Source organism: Hippoglossus stenolepis, chromosome 1, assembly GCF_022539355.2.
Source record: "Hippoglossus stenolepis isolate QCI-W04-F060 chromosome 1, HSTE1.2, whole genome shotgun sequence".
Taxonomy (NCBI): Eukaryota; Metazoa; Chordata; class Actinopteri; order Pleuronectiformes; family Pleuronectidae; genus Hippoglossus; species Hippoglossus stenolepis.
In genome coordinates, this window is record NC_061483.1 from 8154173 (window position 1) to 8171367 (window position 17195).

At 43.1% G+C, this 17195-nt stretch overlaps 1 protein-coding gene across 3 annotated transcripts; it reads right to left on the reverse strand.

The window, feature by feature from the left end:
- Window positions 1-1950: 1950 nt before the first annotated feature.
- Window positions 1951-16881, reverse strand: tmod2 (tropomodulin 2). 3 transcript variants are annotated; one of them, XM_035155625.2, is made up of 11 exons: window positions 16763-16881; window positions 11361-11583; window positions 10010-10166; window positions 6753-6875; window positions 6362-6436; window positions 6155-6285; window positions 5962-6069; window positions 5726-5869; window positions 5178-5322; window positions 4363-4394; window positions 1951-3991 (listed from the first exon to the last, which is right to left on the reverse strand). In XM_035155625.2, exons 2-11 carry the CDS (start codon window positions 11484-11486, stop codon window positions 3725-3727), a joined length of 1308 nt encoding a protein of 435 aa, XP_035011516.1. In that variant the 5' UTR covers window positions 11487-11583; window positions 16763-16881; the 3' UTR covers window positions 1951-3724. The 3 variants fall into 3 exon arrangements, with proteins under 3 accessions (XP_035011516.1, XP_035011517.1, XP_035011519.1); XM_035155626.2 differs by lacking the exon at window positions 16763-16881 and adding an exon at window positions 16380-16607; XM_035155628.1 differs by lacking the exon at window positions 4363-4394 and having other exon boundaries at window positions 3811-3991.
- Window positions 16882-17195: the final 314 nt, after the last annotated feature.

A 17195-nucleotide genomic window follows, 5' to 3' on the forward strand; every position in this document is an offset into this window, starting at 1 on the left:
CTGTTAACTGACAGACAGACAAAACCAGAACATGACCTCCTCGGCACAATAAACTTTATTTATAAAGAACTTTTCAAAACAAAGTTACTAACTGCTTTACTCAACAAAATGATAAAACTATTAAAAACGTCTGAATCAAAAGATGCCAAATATAAAAAACAATCAAATACAAAGGTGACTACAAGGCAGCCTTTGTATAAAAGTCTGTTATAAAGAGAGCTCAGACCATAAGCCAATTAAATTCACATTCTAAAATCTAGGATTTGAAGAGTGATTTAATAAAGGATGAAGAGTGAGCAGCCTGATCCCTGTTACTGACAGCTCTGTAATCATCTGTCTTTGTTTTACTAGACTTTGGTGCTTGATGTTAAATAGTCTCAGTTTTGTAAGAACCTCAGTTGACGTAATGTGTGAGCTGAGGTTTTCAAAAATATGAAAATCTCCTTCAAGGTTTCATCTTCAAGAGATTTCTCCTTTTACTTCAAACCAAACTCATCATCCTCATCATGTCCGTGAACATCAACCTCAAATACAGACTCGGACTCCAGGAGCTGTGTGTTTCACTCTATTTTCTCCACATGCAGAGGAGTGAGTGGTGTTTATTAATAGTCCTGGTTTGAGGGAACCGTTACTGTACTTACATAAGCACACAACTGTGTAGCTCACCGTGCCAGGTTTGGACTTTTCCTTTGAATCAAAGCCTTCTGGTGCGTTTTTATCAGTCAGGACACAAACCTGCTGTTCTCGTTCTCTGGATCCTCACCGAGTGGAAACACTGGAGTCACACCCCGGCCTTCTCTGACAGCAGCTCACCACAGCTACTCTGGCACAGGAAGCTCAGAGAGCGATGGAGTCATACACATTACATCATCTCTCAGGCATGTGGCAACAGTCTCCAGAAGCTGGATCTGATTAAAGGCTGCGTCTGCGTACACCACCTCGAGTACCTCCCAAACCAACATGTCCGTCTGGAGGTCATTAAAAATACTGTCGCAGCTTAAGATCTGACCACAGCCTGTTTTCAATCTGGTCCTCAGTAGTTACACACAGATTTAGACTGTAGTTCTTTTTACTTATAGCAGCACAGCTATGCATGTCGGATCCTGACTGAAATATCTCAATGTTTGCTGCAGACTTTCATGTTCCCTCAGAGGAAGAACACTGACATTTCCCTCCAACATTTCTGTTTTCAGGGACATTTTTCTCTTTCATCAGGTTTTAATTAGGTCTCCCCAGGTCTGGGCAGGGCTGTGCTCCAAGTTTAAACATTCCCCAGAGGATGAAACCTTCTGACTCTGGAGTCCGACCCTGTCAGGCAGAACGAGGTCTGCAGCTCTCAACTTATAGAACATGCTAAGATTTACATGAACACAAAACGTCAACGGCTCTACCGTGAAGTCTAGAATAGATCTACATGATCCCTGAGGCTATGAACATCTTTCGTCACCAAGTAAATCTGGTGATGAGATTGTATTTCAATGTGGAACAAGGTTTTTCTCTTTATCCTTCTCACATCTCTTTTAACATTTTATTTTGTATCTTTATCTTTATCACATCTTTTTTAGTATTTTATCTTTATACCTCTCTTTTTGTTTATTATTCTGTTCACCTCTTTTTGTGTCTTATTTTATCTTTTCACACCTCTTATCAATTTTTGTATTTCACCTTTATCTTTTAACTTTAAGTGTCTTTGGTGCTCATTTCAAATTTAATGACAGCATTCCCTCACTTCCTGTTAAGATCTTTTTATTAATCTTAATCTGTGTGTGGATGGGTGGTTTGCATTGCTGTGGTTGCTTTTATTGTGTAAAGCACTTTAAGTTAGATTCATTTGTATCAAAAGTGCTATACAAGTAAAATCTGATTGAATGTAAATTTAAGAGGAAATAGGGTCGATAATCATGTTAAACATTTAAGGTTAATTTAAAGAAAAACAAAAGGAGGCGCGGAGTATGTAAAAACATTTATTGTTGAGGATGTCTTATATTCAGCAGTGCATTTTACCAGTCATGTGGTTTTAGAATAGTACATTTTCCTTATGTTGAGTCTACACCTGGATCTTGATTTAAAAGGTACAAAAGAAATCTCAGCAGTGAGTAGATTTACGTGGTCCACACAAAAGTGTGTGCGTGTGCGAATTTGAGATGGCATTTTTTTTTATTAATGTACAGAATTAATATAGAATCACAGATTATTATTAACAAGCCCAAGCAAAGAAGCAGTTCATCCACCAGCAGAGCACAGTCATGTAGAAACAAGGAGGTTGGAAATACAAGCAGATATGATGTTGGAGGAAGAACACAGATATAAAACATATAGAACTCTTGTCCCAGGAATGTGAAGCTGCTTGGTCGATAGAAACATGTTGTTCATGTGTGATGACGTCAAGCCGGAGTATTTTTCCTATTACACATAAACAGTATATACAAGCTTCAAGTAAATTCTGCGTTAGTCCTGTTCTCCTCATCTCGAGCAGGCGAGTGTGCGTTCAGTGTAAGGCACACGGCATGTTGCCTTCATCACTGTTACGTAATGAACGACATGCTACTGCTCAGATGCTGCTGAAAGCTTAAGTGTTGGTTGTGAGGGAGGAAGCAAATTTAAGATCTGTACATGTGGTGTTGTTCACAGAGACGTTTTTCACAAGCCGTTGCATGCCGGGACGTAAAATGAAAAGGATTTCACACAAACTGGGAGCCGACTCTTACTCGCATCTCAGCGAACCACTTGCAGAATTCTCCTTTTCAATAAATGGCCCATGTGAAGGAATGTAACGACACGGTAAAATTAAAAGTCAAATTTATTGTTGTAAAACTCTTTCCAAGATCTTAACTGTGAAGAAGCCAACAAAACCAAAACCTGAACCAATAACCATCCAGTCTGATATTGATACTTTAAGCACTGCATGTGTTCCGTCTTTGGTTTGGCTGAGTGTAAGTGATTTCATTAGTGAGAGCACGTCAAAGCCTCAACAGGGTACATATCCTGTTATTGATTTGAAAAACCAAAGCCTCATTATAATTTGCTGTTCAGAGATATCAGGGGTCAGAACAACCGACATTAGAATTTGAACCGTATCAAAACAAGAACTTTAGTTGGAAAAAAAAACGTTATTCGCTGATACAGTGGTTTTATATTGAAGTGGGGGGGTCGACAGTATGACGTGTTTTTACAGACTTTCGAATTGCACATCCTCTCTTCGGCTGACTACAGCGTAACACCAGCACCAACTAAGAACGTTCTTTTCCTCACACACACATGAACTATTACACACACCGGCCCATCAGTCACACTGACTTTACAAGGCAGCTCCAATAAAAAACACCCTCAAACCACATTGCTCACATAACGTACGACAGCGATCTCATCATTACTGCACCAAGCTGCTGGTCGTTGTGTGGCGACCGACAGCGGCGCAGTCAGAACAACAGGTTAGTCATCAACGACCTCGGAGCGATTCCCGTCGTTCTAATGTCAAATTCTGCTCCAGTGGAATCTTAAGACCCAATAGCAAACTATCACGGAAGAGGATATGGGGTTAGTTGTTTTTTACAAAGATATTACTGTTGTTTCAGTTACTTGTTCATGTTTATTCCACATGATTATAGCATTGTATAAAAGGAAAGGAGCGAGTAAAAAGTCTGGACAGAACATATAAAGGTTCAAAAAGAAAAAAGAGGAGCAGCTGAAATGAAATGACTAAAAACTACTCAGATTTACACCTTCAATGACAAACATAATAATAAACAACAGTATGAACAAGCATATAGGAGAGGAGGCAATTCCAGTTATTTCCCTTCTTCTCAGATGTATGTTCTGGTTGCGCGCGCCTTGCCCCACAGTTTGGCACAAGACTTAAGTTTCCACACAGTGAGATGAGACCAGGGCATTGGCTGAAATTGTTCCACGTGGTGAGATGAAAAAACGAGATTGGCTGGGAGACGGGTCCGGCTCCGCTCCTACAGGTCCGCTTCCACTCGCTTCTTGCGAACTAGACGAGATGAGTAAAAGAAAAAAAAAGCATAAATTTCACGTAAAATCAATCGACCGACAGATAAAATAAAACAAGAATGAACAACTGCAAACATGCAACACAACCTTCGACCTCCACGGGCCTGTTAGTTTGTCATGAAAACACTGAGTGAGTCATCTCGAGCTGTGTGTTCAAAGATTACAGCTGTTTCAACAGCGTGTGTCTGCATGTACAGAAAACTACAAGTGGGATGCCGTCACTCTCCAAGCTGTAAGATCACACCGTGTCAATCTCCGTAACGTTAATGCAGTGAATGTTCCATTCAAAAAGCTGTGAAAGAAATCATTGTTATCGTCGACACACTCGGTGACCACACCCATGCACCAGACCTGTGCTACCGCAGCTCTGACAGGAGGAGGAGCTAAAAGAGAGCAGAGGTCGTCACTGTGGACTGAAACTACAAGTGGTGATTGACTGACAGGTTTCAGATGGGTACAATGATGCATCAACACGATTCGTCACAACGCCCTCTTCCACTTAAAAGCCTTGTTCACAACTGGTATGAACATCCGTCCTGAGAGATCCGATCACAAGTGGAGAGCTCCAGGTTTGTTTATACCTGGAACTAAAATGTGTCGTGAATGAGTCTCCTGTGACAACACGTTTATATGCAAACAAAGACGTATGACATTTTTGCTCAAGTTTACAGATGTGTCTGATGTCACTGCGTTGGTGTTTGTGTGTATGCGCTCTGTGTGTTGGCACAAGCTCAGAGTCAGGAGGGGCTGAATGAATCTCATACAGCTGTGAAGTGAAGAAAGATTTTATTGTGCCAACAAACATGTCAACGTGTGGGCGCTGAGAAGAGGAAAATTACATTTGACTAATTGAGAAACCAGCAGGTCAGAGGAGGTCAGCTGAGTGAGGAGTCCTTCAAATGTGCCCCAGGAGGCATTTGTGTTCACGTAGATTAACGAATGTGGACATATGCGACCCGGACCAACTCCAAATGTGGTCTGAGAGATCGGATCACAGGAAGCAGTCAGGATGCACTGTTGTAGGACTGGATGTCAATACCAGGTCTGAACGTGGTAATAAAGATATACCAGGTGGAAGGCAATGTGATGAGCAGCCACTAACCCAGCTTTATATAAATCTCAAATTGTTCTTTGTGTGTCTGTGTGTGTGTGTGTGTGTGTTGTACCCAGGTCGTTGTTCTTGGTGATAGCTGCGGCGGCTCTGGAGCGAGGTCCTTGCTGGGTGAAGTGGTAGCCAAACTTCACGATGCTGTTGTTCTGCTCCAACATTTTAGCTATCTCCATCTCTACAGTGGTGCCCAGCTGCTGCCTCTGAATCACACAAATATACAGGATCCGAACGTCAGAGTCAGAACTTCACTTTGTTTTACAGCTCAAAAGAGGGAGAACCAGACCACAGGGATATGGTTTCACTTCTTTTCCACTACTAAAAACTCTCAACTGGTCTTCTATGTCTTATTCAGGCGGTGGTTTGTGTTGGTTGGCATTTTCTTTAAACTGCACAGTGTAAAACACAAATATTCTCTGCTACTTTGGACTGCAAGAAACCACTCACTAAAAGAATCAGACTGTGTACTCCCCTACAGGGATCCTGAAAGACTGCAAGCAACAACAAAACAAAGTGAAAAAGGAGAAATAAAGAGCAAATTCTTTCGAGCAGAAGATCCTGCTGTGCTCGGGGGAAAGTGGGAAAGTGCCACAAACCATCTGGTACCTGGTTGTCTATCTTGATCTCTATAACTGCGTCGTTGTCTCGCAAAGCGTCAACCAAAGCCTGCACCCCGACCCCGGTGATGAAGTTGGACTCCAAGTTCAAACTTCGCAACGTTTTGTTCTCCCGCAGCATGTCACTGAACGCCTGGGACAAGGAAGAGACAACAGAGCAAAGGTGTAAATAAGGAGTTGTGCCATCAAAAGCCATTTAAAGCCGGCGTGCCACACCACTCTCACCACAGCAATTGGGTCGTTACTCCGTGTTGCTGCCAGGCTGAACTTCTTGACGTGAGTGTTCCTCTCCATGGCTTTGGCCAAGTCCTTCAGGGTGGGAATGGGAATGTTCTGAAAAGCCAACAAAGAAACACCACCATTAGTCACAGGTAGAAGAGCATAAACACACTGTGACAACTTGTGTGTGTGCGTGTACCTTAATGTTGTTGAGGTTGACCTCCGTGAGGGAGCTGTCGTTGCTCTTTATCCTCTGCAGGGTGTCGTCGACGTTGGTGGGATTGGGAGGCTCGTCAAACACTGGGTTCATCTTCTCCCCTTTGATCACATCTAGAAGAGACACAGGGGTCAAGATATTGATCCTTTTTGGGACTTTTGAAGAGTTCAATTCTATGATTGTACTTACTGTTGTAACCGTCTTTGCCACCGGTCCCATCGTATGTCTGATTACTGGTGACCAGCGTGTGAACACCCAGGATCGCTGCAAACAAGAGCAAAGCCACAGACTCAGTAGCTGCAGTGACAGTCAGAGTTTGTACATAGGTCACAGCAGACAGGGGGTGGTATTTTGCTCAGTGAGCCCTTTTATTCTGCCACACATGGTGAAGGATGGAGCCGTGGGAAAGAGAGAGAGAAAGAAGCTTGTGTTTTAAAGTCTCTACAGAGCCCGGACTCAGGCAGACTGCACGTTGCCCTCAACTACAACACAATGAGACCCTCATACAGAGTTATGTTTCTAAACCCTTTTATCAAAGACTTCTTAGTTTTACCGAAGGTGTTCATTCATTTATTCTTACCTGCTAGATCACACAGCTCTGTGTCTGTGGCGCTGCACAGGGCTTCCTCCAATTCTGGATCGAGGGTTGTGACATCTTCCTGACGCGTTTCTATAGGTCTCTGCTTAGGAACAAATGCTTTACCTACAGAGGGAGGAGAGGAAATTTTTTATTCAAATCATAAACTCAATGGAGACGATTCAGGCCTCACAAAATAGGCAGGCAATGAATAACCTTTTCATCATCGCAGACAGAGGAATCAGGTCCATGCAGGCCCAGGTACATTTGATGAGATGTTACACAACCACTCCCATTTCTATAAAACGTTCCAAAGCCTCACTTAATGCTGCTTGTTATTCTTCCACAACCATTCCCCTCTCCTCGTAACAGCCATAAGACGGCATGACAACCAAGTGCTCCGTTCATGATTAACACACTAACATAGGTTTAACACCAACATCAAGCTTGAATCTCTAGTCACAACCCATTTGACCTTGTTGCCTGTCTGACTTGACATTTTTGTCGGTGTCTTTCTACATGTACGGTTCCTCTTTTTCATTCGGAGACATTTGTATTTCTGCTTCTTCGGTTTTGCATCTGTGCGTGTTACAAAATTCATCCACACGCCCACTCACTTGCAGAGAATCCTGCAGAGAGTCTCCTTCTGTGTTCTCACATGGACTCACTCTGATATTATCCAGAGTTTTTACTTGGGAACAGGCAGGAAAAACTATGGAGAAAGTCCAGAGCCTCAAACTCGGCCATTTGCACTCTCACATAAAGTCCCTCCGGCGAATGTCAGGATATTATCCGTAGTTCAGTACACGTCGGAAAGCAACTTGTGTTTATTTGCTAAACTCAAGTTTTCTGTTTTCTTGCCATGCACAGGTAATGAGCACAGATTACGCTTTACGATGTGAACTAATTACACTTTTAATGAATGCTGTTAAAAGTCACGTAAAATTAACTGAAATTCTTGTTTAGGTCAGCGTACACTTTCTAACACGGAGGTGACGTGTCAACAGAAATGTGCTGTGTAAATAAAAGTGGGCCTCCTGCTACTTTGCACAACCTTCCCCAACCATCAGTGCTTCAGACCAGCAGCACCCAGTCCGCCATTGTTTGACAACTGTGGCATTGCCATGGTTACCTATCTTGGCGAAGAAACGGAAAGAGCGAAGGAAGTCACGGAACAATGACGTTAGTCTAATCTAAACTGCACTGCCGGGGCAACAAACACTTGCATGGCACAGAGAGACCATCCAGCAGCTCTGTGTGCCTGTCTCCTTAAACAAAAACACCACAAGATCAGGCCCTCCCTCTCTCGTCAAACTGCTCAAACGGGTCCCCAGTGGGGGCTTTGGCACTTCCTGAACGCCAGCAAACAGTAAATACAGTCATCAGGCAGCATCTGGGCCAGTCCCAGTGGAGCGACATTTAGCCCCTCGGAAGAAGGAAAGACAGAAAGAGGCGCCCAAAGTCTTGTTGTCTGAATGACCCCACAGGAGCATTTACTATGGACAAAATGGGGAAAACACATTGAGGTACAACATTGTATCATGTGTGGAAAAAACAGCGACTGTATCAGGGACTGTATCAGGAGTAGCTGGAAGGACTCGGAGAATAAGACCGACGGATATACAAAATACTGGTATTGAAGGGTTTTGATTTGACACTTGTGATGCCAGCATTGGTTTCAGACATCTCTAATGTCGAGACCTGGAAACATCTACAACAAAGTCAGCCAAGGGGAGAAATCCAGAAAAATCACACAGGCTGTAAACAAGAAGTTAATCCAGATTAAAATATGTGGAGGTATGATCAAAATTGAGCACATTAAAATAATAATCCATAATTGCGCAGGATTACTGTCACCATACAGCTACAGTAAGTAAAATGGGTCAGTGGAGCGACAATGGATTTCCCACAGCTCACAGTGATGCCTTCAAATGCTTTGTGTGACCTGAAGTCCAAGATCCAAAGACATTAATTTAAACACTATTGAACATGCTACCAATAAAATACACACCTTTCTATTCAACATCTATGGACATCCAGCCAAACCCTCATAATGTAAAGAATGTTGACAAAAGCCAAGGCTGAATAGAAGTTGTGAACAATAAAAAAGATGTTTAGTAAAGGAGTTATAAGGGCTAACCTGATTTAATAAAATATAATTGGTTGTAGTGATTGCCTTGGCTGTAGTCAGGCTGTTTTCCTCTGATATTATGTGTGTTGCTGCGAGGAGACACTCACACACTCACGACAACATTATTCATCAGCAGGGGGTGAGTATAACAAGGGGAAGAGAATCAGCCACATTCCAGAGAACCACCAGAGTGATTTAGGTTTTCCATGTAGTCATGGGGTACACACACGCGCACACACACGCACACACTCACTCATGGGGGGAGCATAATTTCTAACAGGCTGGGTTGGGTCATAGTGAAGATGTCAGCTCCATTTCCTCTCCAGCATGGGAGTACTGTTTGGATCTCTGGAGATCCCGACAAAAGAAATTCCTCTGGAAAATGATTTCTTCTCAGTTAAGTTTCTTTTTCCCTCATGCTGTCACATAAAGCATCTCCTTTTCCTTTTTTTCTAGACAGTTACTGTCACAAGTGTCTGAATATAAAGGAGGACTCTGTAGCTGCTTTCAGACGTGCACTGGACTCTGGAGAGTCTCCGCACTTTCTGCAGGGGAGGTGCACGTGTGAACACAAATGTGATGAACGTGTCTGAGCAGAGAACCTCCCAGTGTTTTTTTGCAGAATCCTGCTAACTACTTAACCAACATAGATAGAAACCTAACGTCCAAGTAAAATAAATAAAGAGATTGATTAAAAACATCTAATCCTAACATTGCCTCCGCCTTGGACTCTCCCTACCTCCTTTCCCCTGGTACAAACACACCTCCCCCACTCTGCTGTATGTTGCATAAGAGCAGACATGCATTAATAATACATGCAACGACAGCAGAACAGTAATTATGACTGTGTGTCTGTACTGCTGATGAAGACACAGACACACTTTGGTCCATCATCCCCTGAGAAATATGGCTCTAACACGAGAGAGCACTACGGCTGAACGATAACCAGAGGAAATCATGTTGCGATTGGGACATTTTCTCAATTTTAAAAGAATGCTTGACTTTTCTAATGATCAACGTCACACACTATGTCACGGGATCTACGATTTTAAGGGTCTAAAACCCAAACCCTGTAATTATTAATGCTGAAATGAGCTTCGTGGACAGCTGAAGAAAAACAAAGGCTCACCTTTTCTCTCTCCAGTGAAGGGAATTATATCCTCTCTGTCCTTGTACTCGATGGCTTCCTTCTCCAGGTGTTTGAGCAGACGGTCCCGGTCGAACTTTCCTGTTGCGTCCTTGGACGTATGGTCCTTCTGACGTAAACCCGCTGGGAGAAGAGCATTCTGGGGGGGGGGGACAAGGAGACACATTAGACCTGTCGACTGATGAAGACTTCAATACAGTCACTATAGAAATTAAGTCTTAACTCCATAAACTGGTTTGGTCTGCTTTCAGGGGAAATGTATACATTTAATCAGTTACATGAACGACAAGGGATACAATTTCTGGGTGCTGTCATTCTACCCAACATCAGTCTGTGGCAACACAGGTTTCCCATGGAAGATACTTTCACCTCTGTGATATCAAAAGTAGTTCAGCCAGCAACCAAATACCAGTATTTACTGTGCATTCTCAGATATATGAGGACGCAGATGTGCGAGCTTGAGTTTCACATGGAAAATAGACAGAAATTACAGGTTCATCAACATACTCTGAACTAGTTTATCTTGATGCATCTCAACCACAACCGATTATCAGCCATTAGTTCCACGTGACTAAAAACCTGGGGAAGGTGAGAATGGATGTGTGGACACTTAGGAAGAGGCGTCTTGCACACTGCCCCTATTCAAACAAAACTGCATCTTTTCTATGAGCACACATTTGTACTTTGTCTACATAATAAGATCCAGAAATTAATATGTTCCCACTGTTTCCTGTGGGTTCTGTGTGCAGGAGGATTTCTCCCTCTCTCGGTTTAGATGGAATTTCAATAAAACATCCAGGGGCCTGGGAGGGATTATACTTACTAATGCTTATTCATTCTACTCTACAACTCCACTCACAAATAAACACAAAAACACTTGGCAGCCTGTTGACAGAGTCGTTGCAGCCCAGACTCCCCCTTAAATTTCCCAACCATAGAGGCTTGAGACTAGAGGGAGTGGTTGGACTGCAGAGGAAAAATCCACCGTTTCAATGCATCCCAGGGAATCTAAATGTAACGATGTGGCCTCATATTTTCTGGTGGATTCACTTTCTCTTTATGTGCTTCAGCCATTAACCGCTCTCTGTGAGTCACACCAGATTTACAACCGTGACAAGAGGCACACACTTGTAAAACTAGGTGTAATTTGTTATTAATGTTCTGTCTAAGATAGAAGTTTTGTTTGAGAAAGTTAATTATTGCTGCGAAGATGTTTTGAGCATGTGCGTGTATGAAGTCTATCATTTTCTATCATTTTCAAATCGTCCATTCCTCAGTAAAACCCTCCCACAGAAGAGCCCTGGAGCTCCTCCAGCCCTCACTGAACTCTGACCTCAGGATCCATCTCCTCGAGAGCAGACTCCAGCTGCTTGAGCTCCTCCTCCGACAGCTTGTTGAGGATTTCATCTTCATCCAGATCCTTGTACTTTTCCAGGTCCTTCTTGTACGACAACGCCATGGTGCCGGCTATAGCTTGAAACGCAACCCTGAGCAGCAGACCGCAGCCACACTGTTCCTTCTCGGGCTCACTGCTCCCAGGACCGAGGTGAGGCTACCTGAATGTTTGGGAATACAAAAACAGAAACATATGATGGGGATTCCTTTTACTTTGACCGACTTAAACATTGTAATGTGGTTCCATCTTGTAAGAACATTAACATTGTTTATCACATCCATGTGAAACAATAGTTGATCACAGCTGGGCTGGATAATGAGGCCTTGCCATGATGCAACACACAGCTGGAACACAGGAAGAACTTTCTCAGGCTCAGACAAATCATCTGACCGCTCCCATGAAGACCATCAACTACTCCTCGTGAAAAAGAAGCTTCTTCTTGTAGAATGAAAATGCAGGAATATATTTTCTATCAAGGGACTCAAAATAAAGCAAAATGTGGATAGAAAAGTGGCAAGAAACACCGGAGCAAACTGTCAGTAGTGTTAAAAGAACAGTGAGGAGTAAATATAGATCAGATATGTGAATGAGTTAAGGAGTGAGTGTGTGTCCTGTCAAACTAAATGAAGAAGCTTCAGTTCCCTCTCCCACGCCACAGTCAGAGCTCAAGATGACCTCATGAGGTCCCTGCAGGACTCTACAGATGGTCTTAGTCCTGATCACTCACACAATTAAACTCAGCTGAAACTCACACTTTCCCAAATAGTTGTTCAAAAAAGTCCTCATGTCAGGGTGAATAAAATATCACTCATGATTATACACAACGTAGATACAAGTACTTAATTGCAGTTGCTACCTGTAAGATGCCCTGAGTTTAGGACCGTGTGATTAATTGTATTAAAATCTCAAAAATCCCACACAATCTAAAGCACATCATAATGCTGCATCTTTCTTTTCCCCCTTGCTGTTTTCAGACATGAACTCCAGATAATGTCCAGACCCAACAGGGAAATCTGCAGAGTGTTCAGGCGGGAAGTTGCGGCTGGCTGGAGAACACAGGAGGCAGGACGTGATGTATTAATTCTGCTGTGGAAATCATGTGTTTTTGTTTACAGCACGTAAGGGGCTGCCAGGAAAAACTCTGGATAGTGTCCGCAGCAACTGACTTGGACATTTGAGTTCTCACATACAGCCCCTCCGGATAACCTCAGGAGAATACCCGGAGTTCGGTACATGCCTGAAAGTAACCAATGGCAACCTGGCTTAGCAGAAAACGGTCAGCGAAATAGAGGGAATGAGAGACTGTGTAGAATGATTGAGTGAAAGCTCAAAAAAGTTAGTGTCAAGGTCAAATAAATAATAAAACAACAAGTAAAACAAATCCAGAAGAAAACACTGTTGATAATGGGAACAAATCCTGATTTCAATTCTAAGTATATAAGTTTAATCCAGAATCATGCAGCCCTACCTGCTCTATAGCAAAATACTCCATCAACCCCACTCATTCATTTCAACTATGAAAAACAGCAGCATCTAAACGCTGTGAAAGCAGAAAAATAACCCAAGTTTCAACTCTGTGTTTCAGCCAAAGATTCTTGAAACATTTAGTGCCACTTCCCCGGAGCTGCCTGAGTGATTTCTCCAGCTCAGAGGAATTCCCGGACACAGTGTGCGTCTCTCGTACGGTTCAGTCCACCGTCCACACAAACCAGCCTCTGTCCTGAGCAAATTCTCTCCCTCACTTCATCCATTAGACCTCGACAACTACCCTCATCATCGCCTCTGAAACCACTATCACGAGAAAGGCATTCACGAGCTGGACTGAAATGTCAACACCGACGGCTTCAATAAAACCTAATGAATATAATGATCTACAATCGTAATCCCACTGTAATGTTTAAAAGCTACTGGCAGATATTATTAGAGCTACTGGTGTGAGGGAGAGAAGCCACAGAAGCTACAGTGAAGCTTAGCTGAGGGTGGGAGACATAAAAGGGGGTGAAACAAAATGAAAATAAGTAGAAATCTAGTAACTTTAAGATTATATGAAAAAGATTAAAACATTGGATCCAAATCCTGTGAAAACTGTTGCGTGTGTGCTGTAAACACAATAGCAGTTGTCTGTCCTGAGTTCATGAACTGCACCAGGATTTGTGTCTCTTGATATCATTTCAATCCTTTGCTGGCTCGTTTCTGGAAAGAGGAATTTTGTTCATCTTTTACAGTCGAGGGCCAGGTTTGCAGAATCTAAAAACATGTCTGATTCAGCCTCGTGTCCAGACCCAACTCTTGTTGTTTACTTTCACACGCTAATGAGAGCCTGATGGTTGAGTTACCCAGACAGATTCTGAGATGAGCAGAGGGAAATGATGTGATGACTCTTCTGACAAGGATCAGGAAAACGCAGAGATGCTGGGGCCAGGGATAAGCCTGAGACGCACACACACACACACACACTTATAATGCTCTTATGAAAAGATCAGCCCAAAATAACAGAGTTTACCACGTTATTCCACTTTCCGCTTAACTGACTGATAATTCATCACATTTAAGACAGCAGCCACTGTTTACAATGGGCCTCAGTACTTTGGACTGTGCAGACCGAGGAGTAATGTAGCATGCAGACATGGATAATGTAGCAATGGGTGGGCCCAGGCTGGGGTGGAGACACAGAGGATCCATTAGTCCAATCTGATTGATTCCTTTCTCCGTCTCCCTCTTCTCTGTGTTAATCCTTCAAGACAACAACAGATGGCCTAAAGCCAATCATGCTGCAAACCTGTCTGCACTCTACACTCACCTTGAGCCTTCCTTCACTGACCTGTGCACTTAGGCCACTGTTGGACACACGCGATAAAAACCGGACTTGTTAAAGCAAGACTAGAGGAAATCTACTTATAGAAATAGATATAGAAAATAAATGCTTGTGTTCTGTATGTGTGCATGTGAGAGCAAAATTCTGATGACACGTGAGAAATTCAGTAATAAAAAGGGACAATTAGAATGCCACTCAGAGACTGCATACCTCCAGATCCACAAATTATTCACAGAGAAAAGTGTTGAAAAATGGTCAAGAAAGTGAAAACAATTCCTCCCCCTCATCTGGATCCGCACCAACATCTAAGTGGATCTTTCCTGACCCATACGGCATCCTTCTGCCAGGGTTGTGGTAATCTGTCCAGTAGTTTCTGCGTAATCCTGCCAAATAACCGACCGGCAAACAAACAAATGCAGATGAAAACAGAACCTCCTTTGCGTAGGTAATGAAATGTAAAATACCTGTTTCCACCTTTGTCATCACTATCCCTGTTAAATGGAGAGACTAATCATAGTGAAGGGCAAATGCCAGGCTTCATCCTCTTTCAAATTCAATGTTGACAGGCAAATTTAAAGAAATAACTGCGTGGGGCAATAACCGACTCCGTGGCTTATATCAAATAACCATGAGCCACAAAAAAGGCACATATTAGGTTCAACAATGTCGACTGGGATTCTTGCACTCGATATTCCGGTTTCCTGGGCTGCTCTAGATCTCAGAGGCAGCATGAAGGATGAGCATCACATTGCAGCAGTGGGATGAACAGGAAGCACTAACTGGTTATTACATTAAAATAGAGCACCACCCCAGCAAGGCACAAAAAGACTATAGTTAGAATGACCCAGCTCTAATACCCCTGGGACAGGAGTCTCCACTTCCTCCTCCCGCCTACTCTCCTCTGACTGTATTATCCAACTTTTCTGTCTCTCCACTACGTTGTTACTCATTTCTCCTCTGTCCTTCTTCTGTACATCCTCCTACGGTTTCTGTAAGAATGAATAAATGATGGAACACACATAAAAAGAGAAGGACAGACTGTAACAGATGGTCTAATCACACTATTTAGGAGATTATGTCACTGCAATACACAAAAGTAGTGCAAACAACAAAAGAATGCAAGTGTCCAGAGAATAAAATCTGTCTATATAGAAGCAGTTAATTCAAGTTCTATACATTTGGTTGCTTTTGTGTTTTCTCATTATTATTTATAATAACGTTTATGGACAAGTTGATATGTCAGCCTCAGAACAGAAATATTTCACTCCCTAATATCCGTATCGGCCCCTTAAACCACCATATGGATAATATGTGTAATGCAAACCACATTCTTCTCTCTTGTACAGGTCTGAAGGGCCAGGCAGAATGTGTGGCGTTTCTCAAACAAACAAGAGACACACACCCCATTACCATGTAATGAGAACAAACTGCAGGGAGTGTCCCACCTTCCAGCTCGGGGAGGACTTGCAAGTGCTAGAGGATGAATAATACAGGTTTAAAAGGACGATCACCCCGCTTCACACCCCGTTGTAAACACGAATCACAGCCACTACGGTGGCTGCACGACACACAAAAGGGGCGAAACCCAACACCCACAGGCCGGTATCACTCTCCAGTGAAAGGTATGCAGGTGAAACGAATCCGTTGATCTGCGACACTGCACTGCAGAGGATGCCAACGTGCACCATCACCAGAAAGATGCCATGTCAGCAGTCACCACGACATTCCTCCCTGCTGCATTACCTGCTGCACATTTTCAGCAGTGCCACCTGCCCCCCACCCCAAGGGTTACACAGGCAAAACCAGACTTCCTCATGCAGACGTCTTCTCTGAGACCTGGACCACACCCTTCATTCAACACTGAGCCCTGCTGGACAGACTACAACACACGACCCCCTCCCATCAGCCCTCACACAGTGACTAAGTCTCCTGTCAGTGGACTTAGTCACTGACCCTCCAGACAGGTTGTTCTGCTGCTGAAGCCACAACAACGTACTCCATGAAAACACTGGTATCTGATATCTATGTCAAAACAAACACAGATGCTGGGATCGATGGAGGAGACTCGGTGTTGACATCACATCTCAGTATTATTCTAATGTGATGCAAGTTACTGATGCTAACGTGGCTGCCTCACCCACCTCTCGTTGACATGCGACGTCAACGGCAGCTAACATGTTCATGACATGTTGATCATGACCTCGCTGGTCGTTGACGTGTTCGATATCGATGAAGCATCACTCAGTAGAAAGTCCCCACGTGTTAGCGGAGGGGCTGTTCCCGCAGAAACGAGCCGTGCGTCGGACGCGAACTTTGGCAACTTGGCTTCTCTACATTTTGTCGGGTGCAGCGGCGCAGCCCGATTGGATGATGCTAGCTGCTAACCGCGCTAGCATCTGCAGTTGAGTCAAGTTGCTAACAGTTTAGCTCCAGCGGCCGGAACACACAGCAGTGACAGTACAGTAAACAGTGAGGTTAGCTCGCTGAGAGATTTACAAAACACCAGAGGCGTCCATTGTCTTACCTGAGACTAAATGAACCGAGCTGACGAGTGTTGAAACGCGAGCTGAGCTCCAGTGAAAGCGATTTCTGTCTGAGCCCAGGGCGGTGACACCGGAAGAGAGCAGCGGAGACTGACGTGTCCACCAGCCAATCGGCAGCGAGACTGTCTGGCCCGCCTTCTTTATCCATGAGAACCAATCAGATGAGATGCGATGACTAAAATAAAATGTATTAAAGATGTATTAAAATTGTATTAATAAATGATTTGATTAATAATTAATGAATTACATTTTTAAAAAACTTTTAAAATTACATTTTATGTTTCATAAATAAAACATTTGATTAGATTAAAAAAAGAAAGAAAAAAGCTGGATCTTAATTTCTATTGACAACATCCTGTGTATTTACGTTACATTATTTTCCATGACGTATTTTTGCACTTCTCAATCCATTTT

What these genes read in the sequence shown, in the direction of transcription:
- tmod2 (XM_035155625.2), bottom strand. Translation starts at nt 11,486, where the DNA reads ATGGCGTTGTCGTACAAGAAGGACCTGGAAAAGTACAAGGATCTGGAT. An exon ending in AGAGCTGTGTGATCTAGCAG is followed by an intron (nt 6,437 to 6,752) that starts GTAAGAATAAAT and finishes TCTTGTTTGCAG; the next exon opens with CGATCCTGGGTGTTCACACG. An exon ending in CACCAAGAACAACGACCTGG is followed by an intron (nt 4,395 to 5,177) that starts GTACAACACACA and finishes GCTCTCTTTTAG; the next exon opens with CTCCTCCTCCTGTCAGAGCT.